Source organism: Pezoporus flaviventris, unplaced genomic scaffold, assembly GCF_033815535.1.
Source record: "Pezoporus flaviventris isolate CSIRO_AGI_PZ_B2104156 unplaced genomic scaffold, CSIRO_AGI_Pfla_v1 ptg000070l, whole genome shotgun sequence".
In the NCBI taxonomy this organism is placed as follows: domain Eukaryota; kingdom Metazoa; phylum Chordata; class Aves; order Psittaciformes; family Psittacidae; genus Pezoporus; species Pezoporus flaviventris.
The window spans coordinates 2,814,867-2,841,117 of record NW_026892618.1 but is presented as its reverse complement, the minus strand read 5'-3'; the positions used below and the strand labels follow the sequence as shown (position 1 = coordinate 2,841,117).

The window sequence follows — 26,251 nt, the reverse complement described above, 5'->3', positions numbered from 1 at the left end:
CCTCCCAGGGTGTGGGAGATGGAAGCGACAGCAGAGGTGCATTGGTGATTGATCACCCAAGGCGGAAGGCTGGGAGAAGGGTCTCTGTGTGGCTGAGGGCTAGGATGGGGAAGCTGCAGCAGCTGAGAAATAAAGGCTATTACTTAGACAGCTTTCCATAGCATAGGTGTGGAGGCTGAAAGGTGAACTGCAATAAGCACATGTAGAACTGTGAGATTTTTGCCAAGTCCTAAATGTAGCTGGGTATGGAGAAGGGAGGCCTTTGGGGTTTAAAATAGTTCATTGCAAAACAGTTGTTTTTAAAGAGCTGCCATCACTGTGGTTTCTTTGTTTGTAGCAGGGGTTTGGTGGGGCAAAGGGGAAAGTTCTTTACATAGAAAACATGCATAGTTTTATGTAGACAACAGATAGTGGGAATATGTGCAATCAATCAGGAGAGTTGTATTGGTTTGGGGTTTGGGGTTTTTTTGCCTGTTTAAAGTAACAGCATAACCAGTGCTGCAGCAGGAGTGCTTGGTTTATAAAGAGCTTTAATTTTGCATTAAATTGATATCTTACTTGCAACTAGGATGTGTCTCTTAAGCTATTCAGTTCTGCAGGAATACTGTTTCTCTGAAAACTGGTTGGGCATTTTCCTTTGGATGTTTTGCATGCTTTTTTTGGTATTGGAAGAGGAAAATCAAAGTGTCTGGACTATGTAGAGTTCCAACTATGGCAGTTACACACTGGGGCAGGTGCTAATGTGATTCATGTTCTTTGAAGCATCCCTGGTACCTTGGGGACATCATGCAGGCTTGGTCTTTCTCCTGGGAGCCAGGGTACATTGCCCAGGCAGCACTACACTCTTCACCCTGTGGGTTTTGGATCAGGAGCCCGGGCCCTCAGCAATGGTGGAAACTAGCCCGGGCTCTGTATCATGGCTGCTAATGGTGAAGATGATACACAACCAAGTATTTAACAACATAACCTTGACAATGTTCATTTATTCAGCCAAGCTGCAGTCTCAGCTCATGTGAGTCACAGCCATACCATGTGCTTCTGTAACCACACACACTGATTTACCAGGCAAGGTGCTGACCTCAGGCAGTTTAATCCCATCATAATTTGTATAATAAGGTTGGTTAGTAAAACCAAAGTGAAGGGGTTGGGTCATGTTGTTGTTGTTTTTCCTTTAGGCATCATTTGCTAATGTATAGTTTCGTATAATGTATAGTTTACATAGTTTAGACTGTAATTGAGCTCAAGATCTCATGGAAGCATAGCTCAAGTGAAGAAAGGCTACCAGAAGAGGATACTTGCAGTGCTGCTGCTGTTGGCTGGTGAGCTTAGCCAGGTAGGTCTTCATAATAAGAAACAGTAGAACACCTCACCCCATCCTTTTTAAAGAAACTTTAAGAAGCATGATTAGCTTATCACAGGATGCAGATAGCCACCCCACCCGGGTCCACCAGGAGTTTCCAACTCAAGCAGAGAAGATCTGGGCCCCTGGTGCCAGGGTTTTATTACTCCAGATAGTGGCTGGCACAAACCTCCCTTCCCTTCCTGTGGCAAAAGGTGCAGCATGGTCTGCATACCCCAAGCTGTGTGAACACTGCCTGGCACAGGCCTTCATCTATAGCCATCCTAGCCCTCAGCCACACAGAGTTCCGAGCCTTCCGCCTTGAATGATCCATCACCAGTGCACTTCTGCTGTCTCTTCCATCTCCCACACCCTGGGAGGATAAAACCTGCATTCCCTCCTGCCCAGACATTTCCCTTCTGCTGCTGCAAGGACTCTAGTTTCTATGGTTAGCTCAGGAAACTGAAGTAAGCTCCATAAGCCGTTAAGTGAAGGGGACCCATCTCTGGTGAAGCCAAAGCAGCAGCAGCAGCCCTTCTCATCCTGTTTCTCTCAGGAAGCTTTCCACAAAATGCCTCTCATGTGGAAGGTTTCCGTTTCCCCTGCTGCTTTGTAACACACACCTTAGTGATACCTTTCCTGTCAGAAAACTGGAGGAACACTCGTCTTTTCTGTAAGAGAGATGAACTGGCTCGAAGAAAATAACTAAGTATGCAAGCCCAGCTTTTACCACTGACTTGTTTAGATGCTCTAGTGCAGGACCATAAGCAAAAGGGACTGTGACACAGTTTTGTTTCAGTAGATTATATAAAATCCCTCTTTTTATTTATTAAAAGAGCCTCATGTTCACAAGGAAGATGTACAAAACAAAGGCAAAAAGAGGAGATTGGAGCGATAGGGAGAAAAACTGAGACAACTTACTCTTTGACTTGCCATCCAAATACAGCTGCTTCCATCACACTCAAAACAGAGGAAGAGAGAAGCACTTGAGTAAACAAATCAAATGGGCTTTCTGTTTCCTTTTTTTGAACCTTCCCTTTCTAGTGTTTTACAATTATAGTTGGTCTCTTACAAGGTTAAAGACGATGTGCTCAGTAACACACAGGTGACTACCTGCAAGATACTTTATTTCTTACACAGATGGGAAAGAAAAGGCAGTAGTTGAATAAGCAGAGTAAGTAACACAAAATAGTTGAGACGTGATCAGTTACAGTTATTTTTTCACAAGAAAACTGATGAGGAAAATCTGTGTGTATCCCACAATGATGTAAATCAGCAGCAAGATAATTTCTCTTGTATTTCTGTTGCCTCCTAAGAAGGGACTGAAACTTACTTGAGTATGAACTTTGGAACACAGTATTTATTAAAGAACAAGTTTCAGAAGTACACAGCAAAAATTCAAGACTTCAGAGGCAAGCGTCTAATTAATAAAACTAGGAACAGTATTATCCATTTGAGGTTCCTTAAATTAACTGTAGTATCTTTTTCTCTTCTTAATTCATGCTTAAAATTAACCTTTTAACTGCACAGTACCCATCTGTCGTACAGGCACAAAAGAAAACCTGGCAAGCTAGAACCTCAAATACCTACCCGAATCTTTAACAAAATGGTATTACACACCAACACTTAGCAGCTAACTAGCACCCACAAGACTTCATATCTGACTAAACATCCTTTCAATCACTGATTTCATCACAAGAATATGGTTTTTAGTTTCATAGGTTCCTTCTTTGCAGGACAGCTCTAATCTCAGCAGCATCTCCATTACTTAGAAGTGGAAGGTTCCGCACACAAGATGCCTTAAGTTTCCTAAAGACTAGGGGAAAAGCTGCTGTAAAAGAAGTATATTAAAATAAAAAATCAGAGCTATAGTAAACAGCATGTAAGAAACAGGTTTAGGTTCAGTGAGACATTTGACTTTGCTGTCAGTTTGGTGACTTAAGGCTGTTCCCATGCATCCTTACCAAGCAAAACCCTTTGGAGCTTTGCCTGAGCAAACCACGCAGGTGAGTCCGCCAGCTGTATGCATATCACATCTGAGGCTGCCCCACCTGCTGAAACCCACCCTGGCAGTAAAACCTGAGCTCCCGTCCTTCCACATCCATCTCTGGGAAACAAGAAACTAGAACCAGATCCAGTTCTCACCCAGCTTTTTTTTTCACTGCGCAGGACACGCAGAACTACTCTGTACTCCTATGGCATCATCCGCTATTTTAAACACAAACATTAGTATCTTTTGTCCAATATTCTACGCACATACAAGCAAAAAATTCCAGCTATTTGTGGAACACTACAGAAAGCCTATCTGCTTTCTCTAGTTTCTTTCATTGCCCAGGGATGAGAACTGTGACCAGCTGGAAAAGTGTCTGCAATTTCGAGAGGCTATTCCAAAACACAAAGGAAACAAGTTTTGTATCACTGCCTACCTCTCTGTTTTGATTAACAAGGCAGTTTGAGCAACTGCAATAAATGGTTAATTATCCTTCAACTGAACAAGCATTCTTAGGCTCCTGATGCTGCAAAGATTATGCATCAAGGCAAACACTCCTGGCCCTCATACTGTGAAATCATCTGTAAGGATTAAAATTTGGCTTAAGCAAAGAGAATAATCCAGTACATTCTATATATATTCATACTCCATCCCAAATAAAATACTAGGTGTGCACAGTGTTAGGAAGGAGGGTATTACTGCCATTTTTTAAGAGATAAGAGTAAATGAGTGTTTACTGCCCTAAGCAGCTATGCTGTCCTCCCGAGATGGAGTTCACACTGCAAGCCCAGCACTGCGCACCAGCCACCTTTCCACAACACAGATGTTTCTGTGCAGCACCCAGTAGGTTTTGGTAGAGTTGAGCTTAGGTGTCTTAGTTGCCAGAGATTCAGAAAAAATGAAGCATCTTTAATGTAAATGTAGCTTCCCAGCACTGTGCATCAGCAATCTCTGTAACTCTGCCCTGTTCCCCGTTAAATGTTTTTATTTCTCTTCTACAGAAGACCAGCCTTCTTTAGAAGGAGAACCTCATGTCCTTAGTGTAGCCCAGTTTGTCCAGGTTGGGAATGCAGGCATACTGGATCATTGGAGGAGGTCCACACATGAGGATCAGAACATCATTCTGAGGTGGGGGCAGGTGTTCTCTGATCATGTCTTGGTTCACAAATCCTTGGCTGTACTCCCAATCTGTTAAGAAAATTAAAGAAGGGGAAGGGGAATGAGGGAAAAAGGAAGAAATTACAGATATGTCACTTTAGGATGAAGCATGGGGGCTTGGGTGTTTTTTAGTAACATTCTGTACTGTAGCATTTATACACTCCACTGGCACAAGTGTCCTCAAGTTATGCTACACAGGAAATCTGCCACCTCCGCTTTTAAGACACAAAACTGATGTATGGAGAAAACAAGAGCTAGCTTCTAATAAAACCTGCTAAAAGCCCCAGGGAAATCTCAAGCAGAGCTGTGAACAGAATGCGAATCTTTTTAGCTTCAGCACTATGAAGTAACATCCACCCTCTTCACCCCACTGTTTACTAGTCCGCTAAGGAAAATCTAGCTGATGAAGTGGTTCCCAGTTGGAACACTCACAGTGCCATCGGTTAATGCTAGGATTCAAGTTTACTCCTCTCATCCCAGCCCTGGATACAAAAAGCTGCTGACCCAAACCTTTGTACACAGTAGGACTGACACATTTTTCTCCCACAGGTTACCCAAAAATTTCCACTTTTAGGTCCATTTCCACATATGGCAGTGAAAGTCTGCACAACAATGTTGGGGCGGGGGGGGTGTAAGGAGAAAGTTTTATCGCAACTGCTAAGATCAGTTCACACTTACCAAAGAAAGGGAACAATAATTAGAAATTTCGGGATTCTCCAGTAATTGCAGAAGATGACATGATAGCAACAGACTGTAGGGAAGGCAAGACCTTTCTCCCAACCCCACTGAAGGTGTATGCTTAGTCACAAGGTAAGAGAAAGTATATGGCTTCTGCTTCTTTGTCCCAAACTACCACTGAATAGGAATGTGAATCTATCCTGATGTGGGTGAGCATGATGAGAAACGGTAAGACAGTTTCCGTGTAATTCCTTGTCATTTTCCTATTAGGCCTTTTCACAACGGCAGTAAGTATTTAGCCTTTTCTTCCTCAACCTTGCACCCCTTGAGGGTAGCACACTCATCCTCTTACCTAGACCAGCCAACTGTATCTCATTATCTTTAAAACTGAACTGAACCAAGCTGGAACAGTATTTTCAGTGAAAAGCACTGTTAATACAAAGGCAATTCTGCTGCCTAGGAAGATCAGCTACAATGAACTGCCTGTCATACAATGACAGCTAGGTAGGAGTCTGCACTTGGCCACATCTCTGTGAGACAGTGCCCCTGACACTTCCACTGCAGCTGTCTTAATGCATGCTTTAAACATGAATGAGACAGTAAGATAACATGTTGCATTTATGTCTGTGGGGAAGGAGAAAGGAAGGTCACCTTCCAGAGTAGGTAATGGTAAATACTCAGGTGTAGTCATGGGAGGAAGTCATGGGAGGAACACTGCACTACCATTACCTGAGGTGAGCTTTGGAAACACTGCCTGATTACACCTGAGAGTTTCTGTGCATCACTGTGTGAAGAATGATGCTACTGGATGCATTCAGACACAATACATTAAGCAAGAAAGGAGCTCAGAAATATGCACACAATATAGGATGTCTCCTGGCAAACACATGCATTAATACTCATAACTTAAGCTCCAGTGGAAGTAGCATTGTAGCTCTTACTTTCAGGTGCTCGGTCCAGCGTGTACCAACACTTAAAGCGACCGGGATTCTGAACCTGGATCTCCTCTAGCTCAGACCGTAACAGGATATCCTTCTCAGTCTGCAGGATAAGGAAAATAATGATTATGCTCTGCATTTAAGTGCAATCCTCAGACGACCACAGAGCATTAGCTTTTGTACAGCCCTGTGAGATGGAACACATTATTCAACTCTATTTTACAGGCTGAAGAGAGCAAACACAAGTTATTTCCATGACTATCCCGTGGCAGAGCTAATAAAAAGGTTCATAACATTCCCAAATCCTGATCACGCAATGCATTCCCCCTAAAAAATAAAACAAAGGAAAACCTCTAACAGAACACAGAGCCTTGTTCAGGGAATTAGTGGTAGCATAAGAAGAGTAAAGCCCTCTTTTAGCACTCCTATTACAAAAGCAACTTTAATCACAAAAGAAACCATGACTGTTTACAAGTATCTCCCTAGCCCTCCATACCATGCCATTCAGTCAGGAATTTGGGGGTTGCTTGTTTTTTAAACAGGATGCGGAACAAATGACTAGAAAAGTATTGAGCTCTGACTGGAACAATAAAAGCTACCCAGGGTACCAAGTTCTGTTCCGCCATGATGCAACATCACCGAAGGACAAAAGAAGGCCTTATTCCCTTAAGAGCAGCTGCAGTTTGTGAAGGAGGGAAAAGGGTAGAGACTAAAAGTGGCACTATTCTCTGCAGCCTTCGTAATTTGGCATTGAGGACACCACCACGTCTGTAACTGTGGGAGTAAGGAGCAATGTGCCAGCCACTATTGCTGAGAAGGTGCTTATTTCTGGTTCTGCAGTTGCACATGTTCCAGAAAAGTTACTACTGGGTTTGACCAATTCAGAGCATGCTGGTCAGAAGCACTGTATGAGCCCACGTACACTGCCACCTGCAATCCAACACAGCTCTTTCAGGAGGGCCAAAATAAATTGTGTTTTGACAACCTTAAAAAAAAAACAACCCAAAACCAGCCATATTTTAAACTATTAAAAATATTAAAACCATCTAGTCTGTAGGCTTTCCTGACTGACCATTTGTCATGAGGCTGCTTTATATTTGTGCAGTTACTGGGTACAAGGACTCTTTAAAGCCAAGGACCGATGTTTACACAAGCTGTTGCTAATACGCAGGCAACTATTCCCCAAGTCCTCCCTGCAAGAAGCAACAGGTTTTCTATGTCACTGAAGCAGCTCTAGCCCCATATTAGTCATTCTTAATTACTCATGGCAAATCCTGGTCTTCCTGCCCTGACACTGACTGCACTTTATGCCAACTCCTAGGGCTCAACAGAGAGCAGCTGCTGCTGCAGCAGCACCAGCCAGCACGAGAGGGCACCGGCAGGCCACTTAAAGAGCTGCTTTACTGCAGTAAAACGTCAGAACAGGGCTCCTGTTTGCACCTGCATCATAGCTTCTGGGTAGAAAAACCCTGGGTTTATAGTTCAGATGCGGCGCAAAGGAAATGAGGAATGACAGAGGAGAACCAAAAGAAGATAATAAACCACAGGCAGGCAGTAAGGTTCACCACAAAAAATGGCTCATACTCCAAAACCAAATATTCATTATTATGCAGAAATTTAAAAGCAAAGGATTGACATCAGAAAAATATCAGGGAAAGAAGAGGTGTTGTAGTTCAGCAGCACACCACCATTTGGGTTGCCTGGTCACTGAAGCACAGCAGTATGATAAACCTCAAAGAGCAATAGAAACACATGAAGAACTGACAAAAGAAATGGAAATTAAAGGCAACAGCCGTGCAAAATCACAACACCCATAGCTGAGGGAGCCAACTGTTAACTTCAGCTTCACCTAAGGTGTTCTCAAACGGAAAGATTCCACATACAAACCCTGCTGCAAAGCTGGGAGTTAAGACTGCTGAAGGAGACACATGTCCACCTCTTTCATGTTTCCACCACTCACAAACACAGCCCTGAAAAGTCTGTTACATATTATCAACTTGCACAAAGGAATGCAGAGTTTTGAAACATTTATAAACTGAATTAGAAAGAGAAACAACGAGACACAGGAAAGGGAGCATTAGCTGGGAGGAAAGTGACATTTCTGAGAAACACTAAACCCACAATTCATTACAGTCCTTTTATAGGGTAAGTTTCCGACATTTCAGTTCACTTCTCCCCTCAGGGTTTGTATTCCTGCACCAGGCTTTCTCAGCAAGAATTTCATTTGCTGGGTGGAGTTCCATTAGTTAATTAAAACTTCATAAGCAGAACAAAGGACAGAATTACCTGGTTAGCAAACAGCAGCTGACAAATGGTGGGGTCATCTTTGTCTTTCGCGATTGCTCGAATGATCTGCAGCATAGGTGTTATCCCTGAAAGAGAAAGGCAGGCCAATGATGTGAGAGTGCAAAGGAGCAAAAGAGCAAGCAAGTGAGCGTGTGAGAGAAAACAGGTACAAATACATCTCCCAGCTGCCAGAAACCATGGATGAATCTTACGTACCAGTCCCACCTGCAATCATCCCCACATATTTCACTGTCTTAGTAATTGGTTCAGCTTTCTTTTCAGGCCGAATAGCAAATGTGCCTGGAGAGAGAAGATGGAAAACATTAAAACAAGCAGGACACAGTGCCTGTGATCCCTTCCCAGCATGTTCAGCTAATTGACTCTGTTTCAGCCCTGTCACCCTGTTTTCCCTCCATAAAGCACAAGCAGGAAACAGACAAAGGTGAAGATGCCACAAATTAAAACAAATCCTGAAAGATAATCAGTGCCTGAAAGACATGATGATGACATCAGACACTGACATGGGTTATTACTTATTCCTGCCTATAGCATCAAGTCACCACTACCTTTATTTCTATTTATTCATGTCCCAAACCACCACTGATACTCAGAAGCCCAGATTCTGAAAACAGTTCTACACAAAGGAATCAATCTGCTCAGAGAGTTTATCTGCCCCATGCATATTATTTCAAGGGAAAACCAAAATACACAGGGCGTATTTTTTGTATATTTATATCTTCTTTTTGAGCTTATGTGCCAGTTTCAGCCAAATATGACAGTTTGAAATTTCCCAAAATATTGTATTTGTTGTATTCACACCTCTCTCCATCCAGGATAATATGAACACAACATGCAAACTCTGGAAAAACACTTGTCTGAGTTCTGCTCTCACAAAGCTGCCAGAAGGTTTTTGTGACACATCTGTGGCTGCACTATGCTGAAGCGAGATATTTTATATTGACATAAAAGTACTTCCTACTGATAAAGTTAATTTTCATTTGAGATATTAGCACTGGACAGCACAAATATAAAGTGTTTTTATCAGCATATAAACTATGTCCATATAAGCAAGCAGAGTATTGCCTTCTTTGAGAACAAGCACTTCCATGGTCATGTAACAACCCCCCTCAAGATGGCTATTGACTTAATTAAGGCATTAGCAATTTCTTTTATGCAGAGATGCTAACAACAGCAAAGAATACCCACGTCTAGTGGGAGAGGGCAAGTATACTGAGAGTACCAGCCCAAATAATAAATAGAGGTGACAGCCAATGTTCAGTTCACGCGCCATCTGTAATTAAAATGTAGCCAACAGAGATTCTGCTCCTCTGCTCTCATGAGACCCCACCTGGAGTACTGCAACCAGCTCTGGAGATCTCAGCACAGGAAAGACATGGACCTGTTCCAGTGGGTCCAGAGGAGGGCCGTAAAAGTGATGAGAGGAATGGAACACCTCTCCTGTGAGGAGAGGCTGAAAAAGTTGGGATTGGAGAAGAGAAGGCTCCAGGGAGACCTTATTGCTGCATTTCAGTAGTTAAAAGGGCATATAAGAAAGATGGGGACAGGCTTTTTAGCAGGACCTGCTGCAACAGGACAAGGGGTAATGGTTTTAAACTAAAAGAGGATAGATTTAGACTAGATATAAGGAAGACGTTTTTGTTACAGTGAGTGTGATGAAACACTGGCACAGGTTGCCCAGAGAGGTGGTAGATGTCTCATCCCTGGAAACACTGAAGGTCAGGTCAGACAGAGCTCTGAGAAATCTGAAATAGTTGAAAATGTTCCTGCTCATTGCAGAGGGATTGGACTAGATGATCCTCAAAGGTCCCTGTCAACCCAGGGACCATTCTATGATTCTATGATGCTATATAGACTTGAATCCAGCTGGAAAAAAACATGATCAGTATTACTATTGCTTTATAATGACTTTTTTTCTGCATGGTTTAGTCTGGATTAATTATATCTTCCAAGTCAGCCTTACCTTTTCCTTTATAGACAAGTAGGCCACTTGGTCCTCTGAAGTCAATAGTATCCCCTATTTTCAGGCTGTCTAAGTATTGAGACATCTTCCCTCCATCAGGAAACTTCGGATGGATACCCCTGAAGTAGACCTGTTAAAAATAACAATAAAGCAATTTATCTCACAGCTCAAAGATGAGCATTTCCCTTCAAATATTTCAGTACCCATATTCCTCGTGCAAAGAACACAATTACTACATAAAGGAATACTTGCAGAATTGACTGACAACAAAAGAGAAGCGCTGCGTTTTCTGAAGAGGATTAAAATGCCCCTCTTACCCCAGTTTTGATCAGGTTGGACACAGTCTGGCAATTTCTCCACTGTATTTCTGTAACATAGAACGTATCTCTAAACAATCAACCTAACTTCTGAGAAAGATCCCTGACAGCTCAGTTGCAAAGGGATGTACCCAAACATCGCTCTTGCGATGCCAACTGTTTGCATCTTGAAGTTAGAGTAACAAAAAAAAGTGCACATCAACTAACTGAATATTCAACCATTCATCAACAGGTATCAGTGGGTGTAGTTACACTGCTGGAACTCTGCTGGGGTTTTTTGTTTTAAATCCCATGGATGTGAAAGGGTTCAAGCTGAGACTAGCTACGCTTTCACAAGAACAGCATCATTTGCATGCATGGAGAGCCACACTGGGAAGAAGGGTCTCTTTAGGTCAAAGATTTACATTTTTCCCTTGTCATGTCTTCAACAACATGCTCATGAAGATAAGTAGGTAGTACAAGACAAATTCATGTCCAGTTTCACAATAAATGAATAAATTGTTATTAGTTGTAAAGAAGAAAAAAAAAACACTTGAGAAAAATACTAAAAAAATCCAATGCAGATATTCAGGTTTTAAACTTTTGTCAGCTTTAAATATATCTGCTTAGTCCAGCTAGCAAGAGACAAAACCCAAGTACATTATCACAAGACTCAAAACCACATTCTTGCAATTAAATCAGTCATTTACTCTGTCTGGATCAGTAACAATAATGATCACCATTCTTAATGGTTATAGTGACCATGTTACATTCACTTCAGAAGAAATTGGCAGCTCAGGCCGGGTTAATTCCTTATTTCAGAAGGATTAAAAATGTGTGTACACATCTGCAGGTCTACACAGATTTTGGAAAACTGCAATATGCAAATACAGAAAATTACACAGCATCTCATGAGACACACGCACCGCAGAAGTGCCTGCAAAATGCCATATGGATTGTAGGTAACTCCAGATCACTTATTAAAACAGTGGAAATCTGCAGTGGCATGTACATGAACAGAAGCCAGCACATCAGACTTCACATAGCACTGCAAGTGTAAAGGTGAGGTCAGAAGCTGCGACATTCTCACCTTAACAACAAGATCCACAAAGCCCTTGTCATCATCACTGGAAACTGGAGTGTAAGGTCTCACAACCAGAGCTCCATCAATCCGTGCAGACAGGTGGATATGCTGTCCTGCGTGGAGGGAAGAGAAAAAGCAGTTGGCTTTCAAAAGATTTTTCTTTCGGTAGATGTACTGATTTGGTACAGACTGCAAACTCTGTGTCAAAGTTGTCCTAACAACCTTGTTTTGGGGAGCCACTTTTCCCTCTCTCATGCTCCTGGAATGTAGCACCTTGTACATTCAACCATGCACAGGTTCTATCTGGAAGGACAGACAATGCTGCTGCTGATTTTATGTGTCGATCACATCTGTTCTAATGGCTTTTACAATACCCAAAGCTCTAACTGTATGCAAGATCTTGCAAAAGATGTGGCACGTCTCTCCCATGCCAGCAAGAAAAAAGGACTCGGGAGGGGAAAACTGTCAAGTTCTGTTCACGCTTCTTTATTAACATGTTAGTTATAAGCTCTTAACAGTTTTGTTACAACTGAGTTTATAACTGTACTTACTTTGATCACAAATGGCTCATGTCTATCAGGAGGTCTTCTAGCCATCATTGCTCAGGCTGCCTAGATATAAAGCGCTTTTCTAACTCTGCTATTTCTCCAGCTTAACATCTGAATGCAGTGATCACATTTCAATCTGTCACACATCCACTGAACTCTCTACAAACAGTTTCATTTCTCAATGTCCACGCTTTTGATGAAAAAAACCCACCTAGAATTAACACTTTCGAAAGGGTTTCCTATAAAATCCCAACATACTGAGGAGACCCAAGTGAAGAATACCTAGGGGAGGATTTGGTCTTTGTTATTTTGTCACCACTATGTCAACAGAACAAACTACCTCTTAAGATAGAATGCAGCTCTCCAAAGATGGTGCAGTTCATCTGCCTGCTATGGGAACACAAACTGGGGATTTTACCAGTTTGCCAACCCACAGGACCAGTAAGGCAAAGCAGTGGGTGAATGAAGACGTGCTACCTGGTAACTTGGGAAATGAGCAACCATAGCTCACTTGAAGACATCATGTAAAGGCGATTCAAATAACCCTCTCAGCAAAACCTACACAGATCTGGTACCACTCATGTTTCCTGCTAGGGAAGGCCTGAAGGCAGCTGCAGCAGCAACCTCCCATTCCTCTTCCAGGCTAGGGGTGACCTCACCACCCCCTCCTCCAGGAAGAGCCCCATAGTAACCACTGCAGACAGTGAACCCAGACAGACAGGACCACTGCTGGGGCATGTCTCACAACAATTGGTGCAAATCCCAAAAAGGTGCTCCTTCCAAAGGGAAAACATGCCTTAGGCTCTTACTTGTTATAGCTCTACCCCACCCTGACAGGACAGCAGTAGGCAGCCTCCCCATGGGTCCACACACAATCCCACTCTTACTCAGAGTGAGTCACTTATTTTCCTGTTAACACCCCAGCTGGCAGTAGAAACGAAATGCTGGTGCTGGACTAAAGATGCAGAGTGCACACCAGTATCTGTCCCATGGCTGCCACGCCTGCTGCTCCCAGCTGCTTTCACCACCCTCACCAGCTTTTAGTTCTCCTCCCTTCCCAAGTCTTGCCCACAGATCAGACCGTGCAGAGGACCTTAGGGAGCATGACTGTGCTGCTCCTGGGACTGCGCAGGGCCAGGGACATGCCTTCTCGAGCAATGCTGAAGTAACTGGCTGATCTGCCCTGACCTTACTAAAACACTGGACGAAGCCATGGCATGCAGCAGGCCAAATTCACCCCAGATGGCTTCTTTTCTGTTAGTATGCAGGACAAGAGCAACTAGAGAGGTGAGACGGCTCGCTCCTCAATGCTCATCGGGGGCAAGGGCAGGAAACTAGCTTTGCCCGCATGGCTACTGAGCAGGATCAAGAAAGTAATACATCCCAAACAACAGGGAACCTAAACGCTACGGAGTGTAATGCTAGAAAGGTGCTATAGGACTACCTTGAAACACCTGATTCACAGATCATTGCAACCGGTTGCTAAAGCAGAAGTCCCTATTAAACACAAGTGATAATTAAATGTTCTTTACATAAGCAGTAGAAAACAATACCACTAAGCTATTATGGAAGGCAACATACCACATGGCAAGGCCTAAGGAAACATCTACTACATGGTGATTAAGAAGTTCCATGAGACTGGCTGCAAATTCAGAAGTGACTAGATCATCTGGTAAACCACATGAGTTAGAGGAGAATTTCCAGAGAACATGGCTTCAAGGGATGGAAAGGGACCACTGAGGCCAAGCACCATGGGAATAACACACACTGGAATGTTGAGACTGGAAAAACAAGTAAAGACCAGTGTTTGTTTCTACTGTCTTCACAGAAACAAGCTGGATGTACACCCTCTGTAAGTACACAAGAGTTCAGGCCCTGCAGATGACTCACACCATGAGGATAATCTTGCAAAGCTCTAAATACCAGCTCAAACTATGTGGACAGTATTCCAAATTCAACAGTTCAAAATGTAGGGAAAAAAATCCCTCCAAAACCTCTCATAATATAATTAACCACACATGGATTCTCAGGAAGGACAGACAGCACATACCTAGAGGAAGGCCCAGAACATGATCTATGGAAGGGAGAGCAAATCGAAATCTTCTTGTGTCATGACTAACTTCCTGAAAGAGGAAAATGAACAGAACAGTCAGCTATGCTGTTGAGATTTAATTCTTGTGATTTCACTTGCAAAACCAGTGCACTGCTCTAGCTTCCTGCAGGATTGAATATTTGGGGGAGAACAGCATCCTAACTGAAATTTTTGCATAACGCAAATACAAACTCCTCTGAACGTGGCAATCCTGCAGAGGTCAACTCTTTGTTCAAACTCCCTGAAAACTTAATTTTATCTCAAGGTATTTTAGAAGCAATACAGAAATAAAAATAGAAATAAAGCAGACAAATGCAAGTACCGATTTTTATATTTACATGTGAATAGCAAAACTTAGTAACATACTCATATGCAGATTGAGACTGAACTATAACTTTCTACACAGTATGAACATTTACACTGCCTTCTGCAAGAAGGCCACTGGACAGAAATTACTCAGCTCTTCAATTCTCATTTAAGTTTAAACATACGTGAGTTCAAGGCCAAAAAAAATTATTTTGATGTATTAAAATCAGATGAATTAACTATTTCAGAAAACTGTATTCCATAAAAATGGAACTAATACTTAATTACAATTTAAAAGAGCTCTCTATTTAGATAGGTACTTTTATTATAAAATAATGACAGTTCTTTTACCAGGAATGTTGTAACTTGATTAATAGTTTGGTAATGAGTAAATAAAACGCTATTTCTTATCCTGTATAAGTTTTACCTCTTAAAAATCAGGTGACATTCATGGGATTGAAAAAGTCAGAAAAAAGAAAAAGGGACAACATACGGCCTAATTCCTCACCAATTTCTTTCTTTAAAGCCCTATGGGAAATAATAACCCTTCTAAAGCAAATTTCATAAACATCCTAGAAAATACTGTAGCCCTTTTTTAAAGGAAATGCTAAACAAAGAAAGGAACTGAGTGGCAGTCTAAAAAGAGTTTCTCTGTACTTGTATCTATTCAGGAACAGTAACTGCCATTGAATAATCCACCAGACAGCTAAAGTGGACTTAACACTGCTGCTCTCACACTGACTACTGCTGTTTCTGTATGAAGATTTCAGCATCAGGTAGGCCACTTCAAAGCTGGATTTTGCCAATAAATCCTTCATCTTAAGATGCTGTCATTGCTCAAAGCCCCGTCCAACCTGGCCTGGAATCAGAAGTTTTGAAGATCAGAGCATTTGCACCAGATTTTTGGCAAGATGTTAGAAGATACTAGCACTTATTGTACCAGGTTGTTATTTTTCAAAACTAATTTCTGTTTCCAGGACACATTTTCCATTCAGGAAAAAATTTATAAACACCCATGAGTCAAATATTCCCAGCTGATCAACGTACCACAAGCAGCAGCATCTGACCTGGCTATATAAGAGCTGTTCCCAAGATTTGAAAAAGGCATATCAAAATAACAACAAGGTGAGAAAAAAAATCAGTAATTTATTAAAAAATAAAAAATAAAAATCAAGTGCACTGTGAATTCCCTTCTGTTATAAACTGCTACAGCAGAAACCTGCAAGTAGCTTGATTCTCAGAGGCATGTGCAGCGCCTCAAGTTGCCCTCCCCTCCTGCAGGTCAGACAGACTGTACCTGCAACCAGGTGCTACAGCTCTCATGAAAAAGTGGGGAGTATATAATAATAGCATTGTTGCAGTACACATGGGAAATAAATTCAGTAATGGCACCCAGCCCAAACCACAGGGAAGCTTTCAATTCCCACAAAACCCAGGATTCAGAATGACAGTAATCCTTTTCTTTGACAAACAGAACAAATGAAAGCCAAACTATCAGCATACTCCCTACACATCAAACAAAGCTCTGATCCAGTCCTTTTCCGGTAACCTTCTGACTAGCTCATTGATTTAAAAAGTCAACACTACGAATGTCTTCAGGTGTGATTTTACACCAGAAAAGCCAAGACTTCTACCTCATGCTTTTGATGGTGAGTTTATCCAAGGGTAATCTGGACTTTTCACCTTTTATGGCTTTGGCCTTCTTCCCTCAAGTTGAGTCCACCCCTGAAAGCATCATGACTTCCATCTAGAAACCTAGTTGAGGAGCCTGGGAGATACAGAATGGCTTCTACTTTTATCAGAGAGAAAAAGAAGCTGAAACAGCTCAGGTACTGTCATGACTACAACCTTTAAACATCTTTCTTCCTGTAACACATTAGAATACACAAATCCAGTAACAGGAATCAGTATCAACATAGGTCTGACAACTACTATGCTGAACACTACTGACCATGAAAAATCTGCCTGCTCTGCCTGACAGCATAACTCTGCCTTATAGAGAACCCAGCAGCACAGAGTGTAGGAATTTCTGCTGATGTACCACATGACATGAGACACGTGACAGAAACTCCAAGTCTGGTCATCTCTAAAACAGAATTCTCCACTTCATCTTGCTTGGAAAGAAGCTGTTTGCAGAAGTGCAGATCTTGGTTACACCAGGCAATGAGCATTTATAACCAATTTACTTAAAATGCAAGTATTCAGCCTGCTGCAACATCACCCAAGATTTAAGAAGCCACAAGCATTTTACAGTACCCATGGAGAGGGCATGCTCAGCACTGTACATTCACTTACCTCCTTATCAATCAGCCTTAATGCATATTTCACTTCAGGATCCTGCAGAGTAATTGCAGGACGGGGATTCCTGAAGAACTTCTGGAAGATGGTGTAGATGAGCTTTAATGGGTATGTCACAACCCATCCCAACTGCAGCGATACAGAAAGAGTGTTAGACACATGTGCATAACAAGAGAAAGTTATTTTTTACTTTGGTGAGAAAGAATACAGTAGTTTGACATGACAATCTAACCCCCAGAAGAAAACGTGTTTCTTTGTACTAATATGAGAAGGAAGAGGAGGTATTTAAAAACAAACCATCTACTTTAATAGTTTCCTTTAAAAATACCTAGTGTTATTACTCCTACGTTGAGGTACTTGGCATACCAGGAGGCCTGCCAAACCTGGAAGCTTGACAGAAGCAAGGCTGTCACAGCTCCATGTCCTTGCTAACAGTTGGTCCCCAGATCCAGCTGTTAGCAAGGCTGAGTATGTACGCCCAGCAGGCACAGGCACACATACAGAACACACGCCCAAATATACATGTGGCTGGCTACACTGATCAACACAGACAGGCTCACACAAATAGCACCAATGACTGTCATCCTGATCCCCTCCCTGACTGATCAGGGAAAAAAGACATCCCACAGGCATGTGCACACAGTGAATTCACCAGTAGCTGGCTTAGTCCCCAGAGCAGCTGTCCCCAGACTGCAGTCCCCCCAGTCGCTCACATCTGAGCGTGAGCTGCTCTCGCACAGACCCCTTCACACACCATCACATGCACTGCGGTATCACCCTTCAAGATACACACACACCTGGCTCCCATGACATCTCACCCAGTTACTGGTTAGTCCAGCTTGACCTTTGCTAACCATCACACACTCGTGCTGGGTGCTGGCACCACAGACACACAAGCCCTCTTGCCCATGGTCTGGCTCCAGGCACGGGCACTTAACACTCCCACAAAGATCCATGCATGCAAAGCAGTATCCCTTCCCCAGAAAAGCAGCTATGGCGTTTAATGAGGACAGGACAGACTATGCTGACAGGTTGCAGGACGCAGGCAGGCAAGCCTGCTTACAGAGCAGGCCTGTTTACACAGGGTCAGCGCTTTTTGTTCCTTTATCCTTTTATTTTCCTCACATTTGTACTTCTCCAAAGGCCTCAATCCCTGCCTTTGGTTCCTCCCCTAAAGGTCCCACAATCCCCAAACACTCACCCCCTAAATCCCATGCTACCCCAGCCTTCAAGGGGAGCCAGCCTCCCACTGGTGCCTGCCTCACCCCTGACCCAGGGGGCAATGGCTCCCCCAAACAGCTCTAGGAAGGTCCCCAGCCTGCCAGTGTTTCTTTGTGTGCACTTGTATGGAGGTAAACCTTCATGAGTTGGCTGCTCTCCTGTGATGGACCCGAGAGTAGCTGGGTGAGGGTATCACCCAGGCTCCTCCCATACTGTTGTGCCTCTGCGCTCCCTGGTGCATGGATGTGCAGACAGGCTCCTCAACCACATCACTTAACTCATGCCACTGTTTTGGGCCTTTTATATCACAGCGCCTGGAGGCAACAAGACAGAGCCTTGGGCAACAAGGTCTAGTCTTAGGTGTCCATGCCCATGGCAGGGGGTTGGAACTAGATGATCTTAAGGTCCTTTCTAATTCAAGGAAATCACTTCACAGCACAGACCTTTAATGGCACCAGGAGCACGGGGCGGTTCAAACCTCCATACATGTCTCCAAAGCACAGTAAATTTCAGGGGTTTTTATACTTTACATTCTCATCTTGATGTAATTTTACCTAAAGCATCCACACATACAATTTGGTAAGTTATAGAACTGTAGTCCTCTTATCCTACTGCACATTTCAGTTAGGGCTACAGTGACAGTTTATTGATCACCTTTTAGCTTTCAACTGCTAATACCTGGAGCTACATGCTTAATTCTTTGCTCAAATTGTTATCGTATCTTACCATTAGAGATGTCCCTGCTTAGAAGCAATTTACAGAACCAGATGCAAGCCATCTACAGGCCCAAATTCTAATGTATTGTTTAGCATGCCTCACCAGAAGGGCAGATTCCCACCCTCAGAGGGGGCCCCCTGTTGAGTGAGCATTCATGTCTAGGTGCTAAGTCATTCTCATGCTAAAAAGTAAAGTTATTTCAGCTAAGGCCTAATGCTTTGGTCTCATTTCCAACCAAAGCCATTCTATGATTCTGTGATTGCATAGCCTGTTGCAGGGATGAACTTCACCCCAGGGGCTGAAGCCCCACAAGATGGGAATAGGTTATGCCATCACACCACCATCTCCATGCCCAACACCATGCACAGGCTACCTAGCTGGGAGACTGAGTGACCACACCAGCCCAGGAAAGCACAGAAGAGACCACAACACTGCAACTACAGCTTTGTGGACAAGATGGAAGGAAGATGTCACCTTCCCACCCAATACCAGACACCTCAGCCACTTGGTGGGTCTACAGGGCTGAAAATGGGTCACCCACAGGCTACAAGCGCAAAGCCTGCCACGACCATGCTCAGCTACAAGCCTGTGCCTTTGTTTCGGTTTCCAGTGCCTGTTCCCAGGGACATGTTCTGCCAGATTAGATAAACGCTGTAACAACCTACAAAATCACCCGTGTAGGTAGATGTGGTCCTAACTTAGGACTGGAGAATAAACTGATCATCTACTTACAAAACTCCTCACCAATTCTGTAATTTGGTATTCAATGCTTTAACAGAAGAGAGGGGGAAAGCATGACCACGGGAAGCAAGGTGAGGAGCAAAGTACTTAGGTTGTATACAGTGCACATCTTTGCCCTGCCTGGTTAACTTTCACTTTTGTTTTCAAGTGATCTGACCAGTATTTTAGAACCTCATCTCTGTGAGCGTGACAGTTCTCAGGAGGCTATAAACACTGCAACATTATTATTACTAAACTGTGGCAAATGTAAAATTAAAAAAGGGACATAAGCTATCTCTTCTTAAAATGCTGCTGTACGGGCTTAAAACGTATCAACATTTGGTATAGCTTGAAGACACAGCATGCTGTGCACACACTGCCTTTTTCACTTTTATTTGAAAATACTGAAACAGCTCCATACAGGTTGTTCCTGAAGAAGCTGGAGTTTAGAGGAATATTATTCCTTAATTATACAGATCCACCAGATTACTTTAGCTCCAGAAAGAACTTTTGAATCACAAAAAAAAGGGGGGAGGGAAGTTAAGAAAATGACAGAGCAGCAGATAAACTTCCTGATGAGAACTGCAACAGATGCATGAGACCTGTTGGAGACAGCAAGCTGAATCCACAGCAAATGATGCTTCAAAATAAAGCATTAATGTTAAAATAAACTAGCTTCATTTACAGATGCAGGCATCTAAAACAGACCAAAGAAGCACAGCTGTGGTCTAACAAAACTGACAATCACTGAATTAAAAAAACTTAGGCTTGGTCCCAACTCCAACACTAATGTATGCCAGTAACAGCTGATCAGGAAGACAGGAGAAGAGCAGCTTCAAAATACTACCTCTACGTCAGCTTCTTCACCTGTGTGCAGATAAGTGCTTTTCCCATCTTTGCAAATATTTTTGGGTCATCAGCTGTTAAGTGAAAGCTACCACAGCTGTTCAGTAAATGACATTAACACTGTTCCCCCACATGAGCATCATCATCACTTTTTGGAGCAACGCACTATATCTGAGTCTCCTGGTACAGAATGAAGTTTAATTCTGACAAATACTTTTAGCACAGTGTTCACCTTGTGGAAGGCAATTTGTTATTTATGGTCAATTAATGCAAAAGCCTAATGGGATTTAGCCTGTAAAGAAACAGCAAACCAGTTAATTCAGGTAGCTATTTTAGCTCCTTACTCAGGAAGTATCAACTGATGGGCAGAAAACAGGCAAAGAACTGAAGGCTGAATGATTATAAAAAGTTATCCGTGCCAAGAAATACATTCTTGGGGTTAAAACTGATCTATATACTCTTATCACAGAGCATATCAAGACATTTATGATGATAACTGCACTGCAATCATGGAAGCTGCATCAGATCTAGAGCAGCCACAGGTACAACTGGCTGACCTCAAGGCCAGGAATCACTAAATGAAGATCTGGTGACTCACAGTTTCCAGCTGCACAAATCTTTGCTAACAGAGATCACAAAACCAGTAATACAGCAAGAATTTTTATTAATGGAAACAGACCTTTGCAGTATAACAAAAAAGGCCTTAAGAAAAAAGCCATAGCACTGAGATCACCAGACCCTTCCACTAAGGCGTTGTGAGCAAGACACAGTTAAATAGGTAAGCTTATGGCAGGATACTCCACCACCCAACTGCCCTACAAACACACAAACCTAATGCTGCTTTGGCAAGACTACTCTTATACCCTCGGCTCGACTTCTTCATTTAGACCCTACTTTTAAGGGATTTTCACAGAATCATTAGGGTTGGAAGTGACCTTTGAAGATCATCCAGTCCAACCCCCCCACCAAGGCAGGGCTACACAGAGCAGTTTATTTAGTTCTAGTACTTTAAACATTCTTCTCATCTGCTTTAAAAAATGATGAAAGGATTAACGGACAAGCATTTCTTCTGCAGCTTTAGCATCTGCCTCATTCTCTTCTGTTCATGTAACCTAGTAACCAACTGTACCCAAACTAGGACATGTTGTGTCCAGCTCTGTCTTGCTCCTCTCACAAACCCAGAGCCAGAAACGTTTGAGCAGACGCATCAGAGGAAAGACATGACATATTAGGCTGCATCAGGAAGAGGGTAATGATGTAGATGGTCTTAGTGACACGCTTTCACGGTAGACTTAGCAGTCCTGGGGTAACGGTTGGCCATGATGCCCTTAAAGGGTGTTTCCAACCTAGCTGATTCTATGATGCGTGCTACACTTAACAGCACCGCAAATCCACCGCTCGGCAGACATGATCCCCAAAGAGCTCTCCACTACAGCAGCAACAGCTAGGCTTGTGGCTTTAAAGCCATCAGCACAAGTGCTGAAAAATGATTCGGAGAACGGAACGGAGAGTAGCCACACACACCACACCACAGCACCGCACACAGCACCCTCACCATCACAGCTCGCACACACAAAGGGTGCGCATATCGGAACACGGGCCCCAGCCCACGCCAGCCTTGAGGAGGTCCCAGGGCCACCTCATCGCGGCTGGGCACACGGCAGCGGAGGCAGCAAAGGCCTGGGGTACCCTGTCACCCCGCCCAGCGGCCCCCCGCTTTGCTCCGGCACCAACACAGCCCGCCCTGGCGCCCTGAAGGCCTAGCGGTAAGGCCGCGTCTCTCCTCTTCCCCACGGGCAGGCCTCGGGGCCTGAACACAGCTCGCTCAGGACTTCGGCGGGAGGAGCGGGCAGGAGGCAGCGCCACGCAGCCGCCCACCCCCGCCCGCAGCCGCAGGTCCGGTCGCCCGGCGCCACCCCGACCCGCGCAGGGCTCACTCACCGTGCTGAGCGGCGCCCCCATCGCAACCCCCGGCTACCCGCGACAGCACCGCCCACCGCACCTCGCCCCTCGGCGGTGCGCAGAGCCCCACCAATCAGCGCCGCCACCATACCGCCCCCTGCTGGCCGCCGCCGGAGCCGCGCCGTGCGACCGCCAGGGGGAAATCGCTCCACGCCGAAGCGCCAGGGCCCGCTGCCGCCGCAGGCGGGGCCGGAGGTGTGGGGCCGGGGCTTAGCGGAGGGGCCCCTCGTCCGGCGGACAACTTCTTGTTGCGGAGGTTGGGGGAGGTACGGAGCGGCGTGGCGGGGGGCTTGCCCCCGTTGTTTCTGTTAGTGCTCCTCGGGCCGGTGGCTCTGGGCCGAAGCGCGGGCTCTGGTCCCCGGCCCTTGAGGCGGCGCTGCGGGTGGCAAGGACGTGTAAACCGGTAGTCTCGGTTTCCCATGCTGTGCGAGCATGCACACGTGCGGTGTTTATTAGTGCCCCCTGACCCAACTGCGTCACCACTCCTCATGCATAACGCCCTTTTGCCCTTTATTAACTTCATAAATAATGATAGGGAAACCAAGGGTAATAAAATTACAGTACCTTCCTTTTCTAACCAGCGATCGAAGCCCCCACTATTTTGTCGAGATAAAAAAAAAGAGGGTAACATAAATATGTCAGCACCACAATTCATTATTATATCAAACAAATTTCTCAAGCCTTAACTTCCCGAGCTTATACTGCTTCAGAGCCTGCACCTGCATATGACACAGAGTTGTAGGAGAAAGGTGCCCTGGGTGCCAGGATGCCCTGCACTAGCAATGCAATTCCAAATCCTGCGAATCTACTCTTATCTCATCTAGGCCAGTGACAGCCAACAGCCTGATTCATTAACTGCCCTTGCGGCCAGGAGGGACGATAGCATCCTGAGGTGCACTGGGGGGAGTGTGGCAGTAGGTCGAGGGAGCTGATCTTCCCCCTCTACTCGACCCTGGTGATCCCACATCTGGAGTGCTATGTCCAGTGCTAGGCTCCTCAGTGCATGAAAGACAAGGAGCTACTGAAGAGGGTCCAGTGGAGGACCACAGGGATGATCAGGAGTCTGGAGCATCTCTTATGAGGAGAGACTGCGGGAGCTGGGCCTGTTTAGTCTAGAGAAGAGCAGACTGAGAGGGGATCTCATTAGTGCAGATCAGTATCTCAAAGGAGATGGTGCCAGACTCTCTTCAGTGATGCCGAGCGACAGGATGAGGAGCAATGGCCGTAAACTAAAACACAGTAAGTTTCACCTCAACATGAGGAATAACTTCCCTGCATTGAGGGTGGCAGAGCACTGAACAGGCTGACCAGGGAGTTGTGGAGTTTCCTTCTCTGGAAACATTCAAAACCTGCCTGGACACATTCCTGTGTAACCTGCTCTGGGTGGCCCTGCCTTGGAAGGGGGTTGGACTGGGTGATCTGCAGAGGTCACTTCCAACCCTAATGATTCTGTGATTCTGTGATTAATGGTGATATTTATTGAAAAACACAAGAACTGAGCTGTGCAACAAAACAGGCTGTTTCAGCCAGACCGCCTAAAATCCTGGTTTACATCGATGTATACAAAATAATGATTAATAAGCAAACGTGCTAAATGTGAAATGCTTCAAACCTCTGTAATTAAGATATCTTTACTTGCAGTAGACAGGCTGCAGTGATTCCTAAACACAATTCCTGCTTACAAAATCAAGGAAGGTACATGCTTCACAGTCCTAACATTAGGATTAAAAAAATAAATAAATAAAAAAAATAAGAAAAATCCTGCCTTAGACCCTCTGCTCACACAGGGGTACTGAGCCACCTGCACCTCCAAGCACTTGCTTTCTCCTAGCCTATGGGTTTGCTGACTGTGCAGGCAGCTTGTGCGGCTGTGGGAACACTTGTAAGTCAGCCATGGTTTACCTATTAAACCTTGGAATTAGCACTGTCAAATCAGGGAAGGTTAACAGACTAATCTAAAGGTAAGCAAGTCAAATCACTGCACAGTCTAGCTGAAGACATTTAGCTGCAGGAATGGAGTTTTTTTTCCTGGCATTTCTATGACAGAAACACGCCTGGCTATGTAATCCTCTTAGTTTTTGCTTTGACGACAGCTGCTGCACCAGAAACTCTTGAGTAAACAAAGGGATTATAACACCACTGCCACTTAGGGAAGGGTGGAGTCCTTATGTTCTCCGGTCCCTGCTCGCAGTGAGCTCTGACCTGGCGTGGTTCCCACTAACCAGGCCAGGCTCATGTCTGGATGCTTTTCAGTATTGGTCAGTTTGCAGAGACTCAGAAGCAATAGCTAAAGCTCCCATAGGAATGTCTAGCAAACTCAAGTGTCTCACAAACTTTCCTTTTCCCTATATCCACACATAAAACATGACCCAAAGGCCTGTTCAGGCTTCTCTGGGGAAAGGACGGAGCCTGCTATAAATCTGCACTGTATTTGTTCTAGCTGCCAGCTTTTACTCAGTCTTCCTTAGTGAGCCTTTCCAGCCCTTTGTGCATGTGTGAGCCCTCTTGGCTGCTTTGGTCTGGAAGAACGCAAAGCACAGTGTCCTCACTCACCCTCTCTAGATCCACCAAGGATGTCTAAATTAATGCTGAACAAGCCTCTTCCCTCTTCAGGCAAGTTTAGGCACCTGACCAGAGGTGAAAAAACCAGCACCTATCCACTGGCTACCTTGGTTGGAAAAGTGCAATACTTAGGCCAGAAATGCACATAGATGCCTACATGCTTTAGAAACAGGTCTTATTCACAGGGTTTCCTTGATCCTTGACCTTACTATAGGTCAGCATCTGATGCTTGAGGTGGCAGTTTTGTCAGGCAGAGCATCTTCCACAAGTCTGTTGCCCTATTTCTTTGGAAATGCTGTTCACATGTGAGTGAGACAGTGCTAAATACTCTCCCCTTTCCCTTGTGCCAGACAAGAAGAACAGAGAGCAGGCAAAACCTGATCTTAGCTCCTGCACAGCAAACAGTGTCCCCAGTTTGACAAAGCACTGTTTGATCTTCTCAGTAGAGAAAGCCAACCCATGGTGTTAGCAAGGGTGCTCTCTGAACAGGTTTTCTTACAGCCTGTGTTAGACCCAGGAATGACCCAGATTCTGCACCAATCTCATTTGCCTTTGATCAGCGCTTCGTTTCTATTGGCAGTGTTTACACCATTTTACACTCTTTGGGATCCTTAAGTTTTTCTTAGCTCAATGTCTAAATCATAGGATAGAAGTTTTACAAGAGATTTAAGTACATGATTATGAAATTACTAGTGATGCTACTGATCTGACCTGTAATTTTATCAAATATTAACTGAAAATTGCTGACTCCACTGATGCTGCTGCTTGTAAATGGAAATTCCCTGGGCTCCCATCAGGGCTCCTTCTGCTAGTGTGAATAAAGGAGCTGCAACTTTCTTACAGATAGACTATACCCACTGGCTTTTGTATTTTAAATTAAAGCCTAGAGAAATAACTCCTGCATTCAGGAACTGTTATTTTTTCTCCTTGCTTACCCAGAACTGCAATAAATACTAACAAAAAAGGGTAAAGAAAATTTCAGTTAAAATTAAGGATATTCAGTTTTGAGATACATAAGTATCCCCTACCAATGTAAGAAGGAATCTTCACTTTTAAGTGAGCTAGCTGTGTGTTTTGTCCCCTGTACATTTCCATGTGTCAGGTATCTCCACTACTGGGAGCTTTGTTTGGCTCTAATATGATTCTTTGAAGGCTACATGGACCAGAAGTACACAACCATTTCTATAACTGGTGGCCTAACATCAAACCATTTTGGCTTCTGTGTATGC

At 44.0% G+C, this 26,251-nt stretch overlaps 1 protein-coding gene across 1 annotated transcript; it reads right to left on the bottom strand.

Moving 5' to 3' along the window:
- Window positions 1-2,451: 2,451 nt before the first annotated feature.
- On the bottom strand, window positions 2,452-22,506 carry LOC133278890 (NADH-cytochrome b5 reductase 3). The gene is made up of 9 exons (XM_061472099.1): window positions 22,440-22,506; window positions 16,992-17,123; window positions 14,349-14,421; window positions 11,757-11,863; window positions 10,371-10,500; window positions 8,606-8,689; window positions 8,390-8,475; window positions 6,107-6,206; window positions 2,452-4,517 (listed from the first exon to the last, which is right to left on the bottom strand). The coding sequence occupies exons 1-9, from the start codon at window positions 22,458-22,460 to the stop codon at window positions 4,345-4,347; spliced, it is 906 nt and encodes a 301-aa protein (XP_061328083.1). The 5' UTR covers window positions 22,461-22,506; the 3' UTR covers window positions 2,452-4,344.
- Between the last annotated feature and the right edge of the window lie 3,745 nt (window positions 22,507-26,251).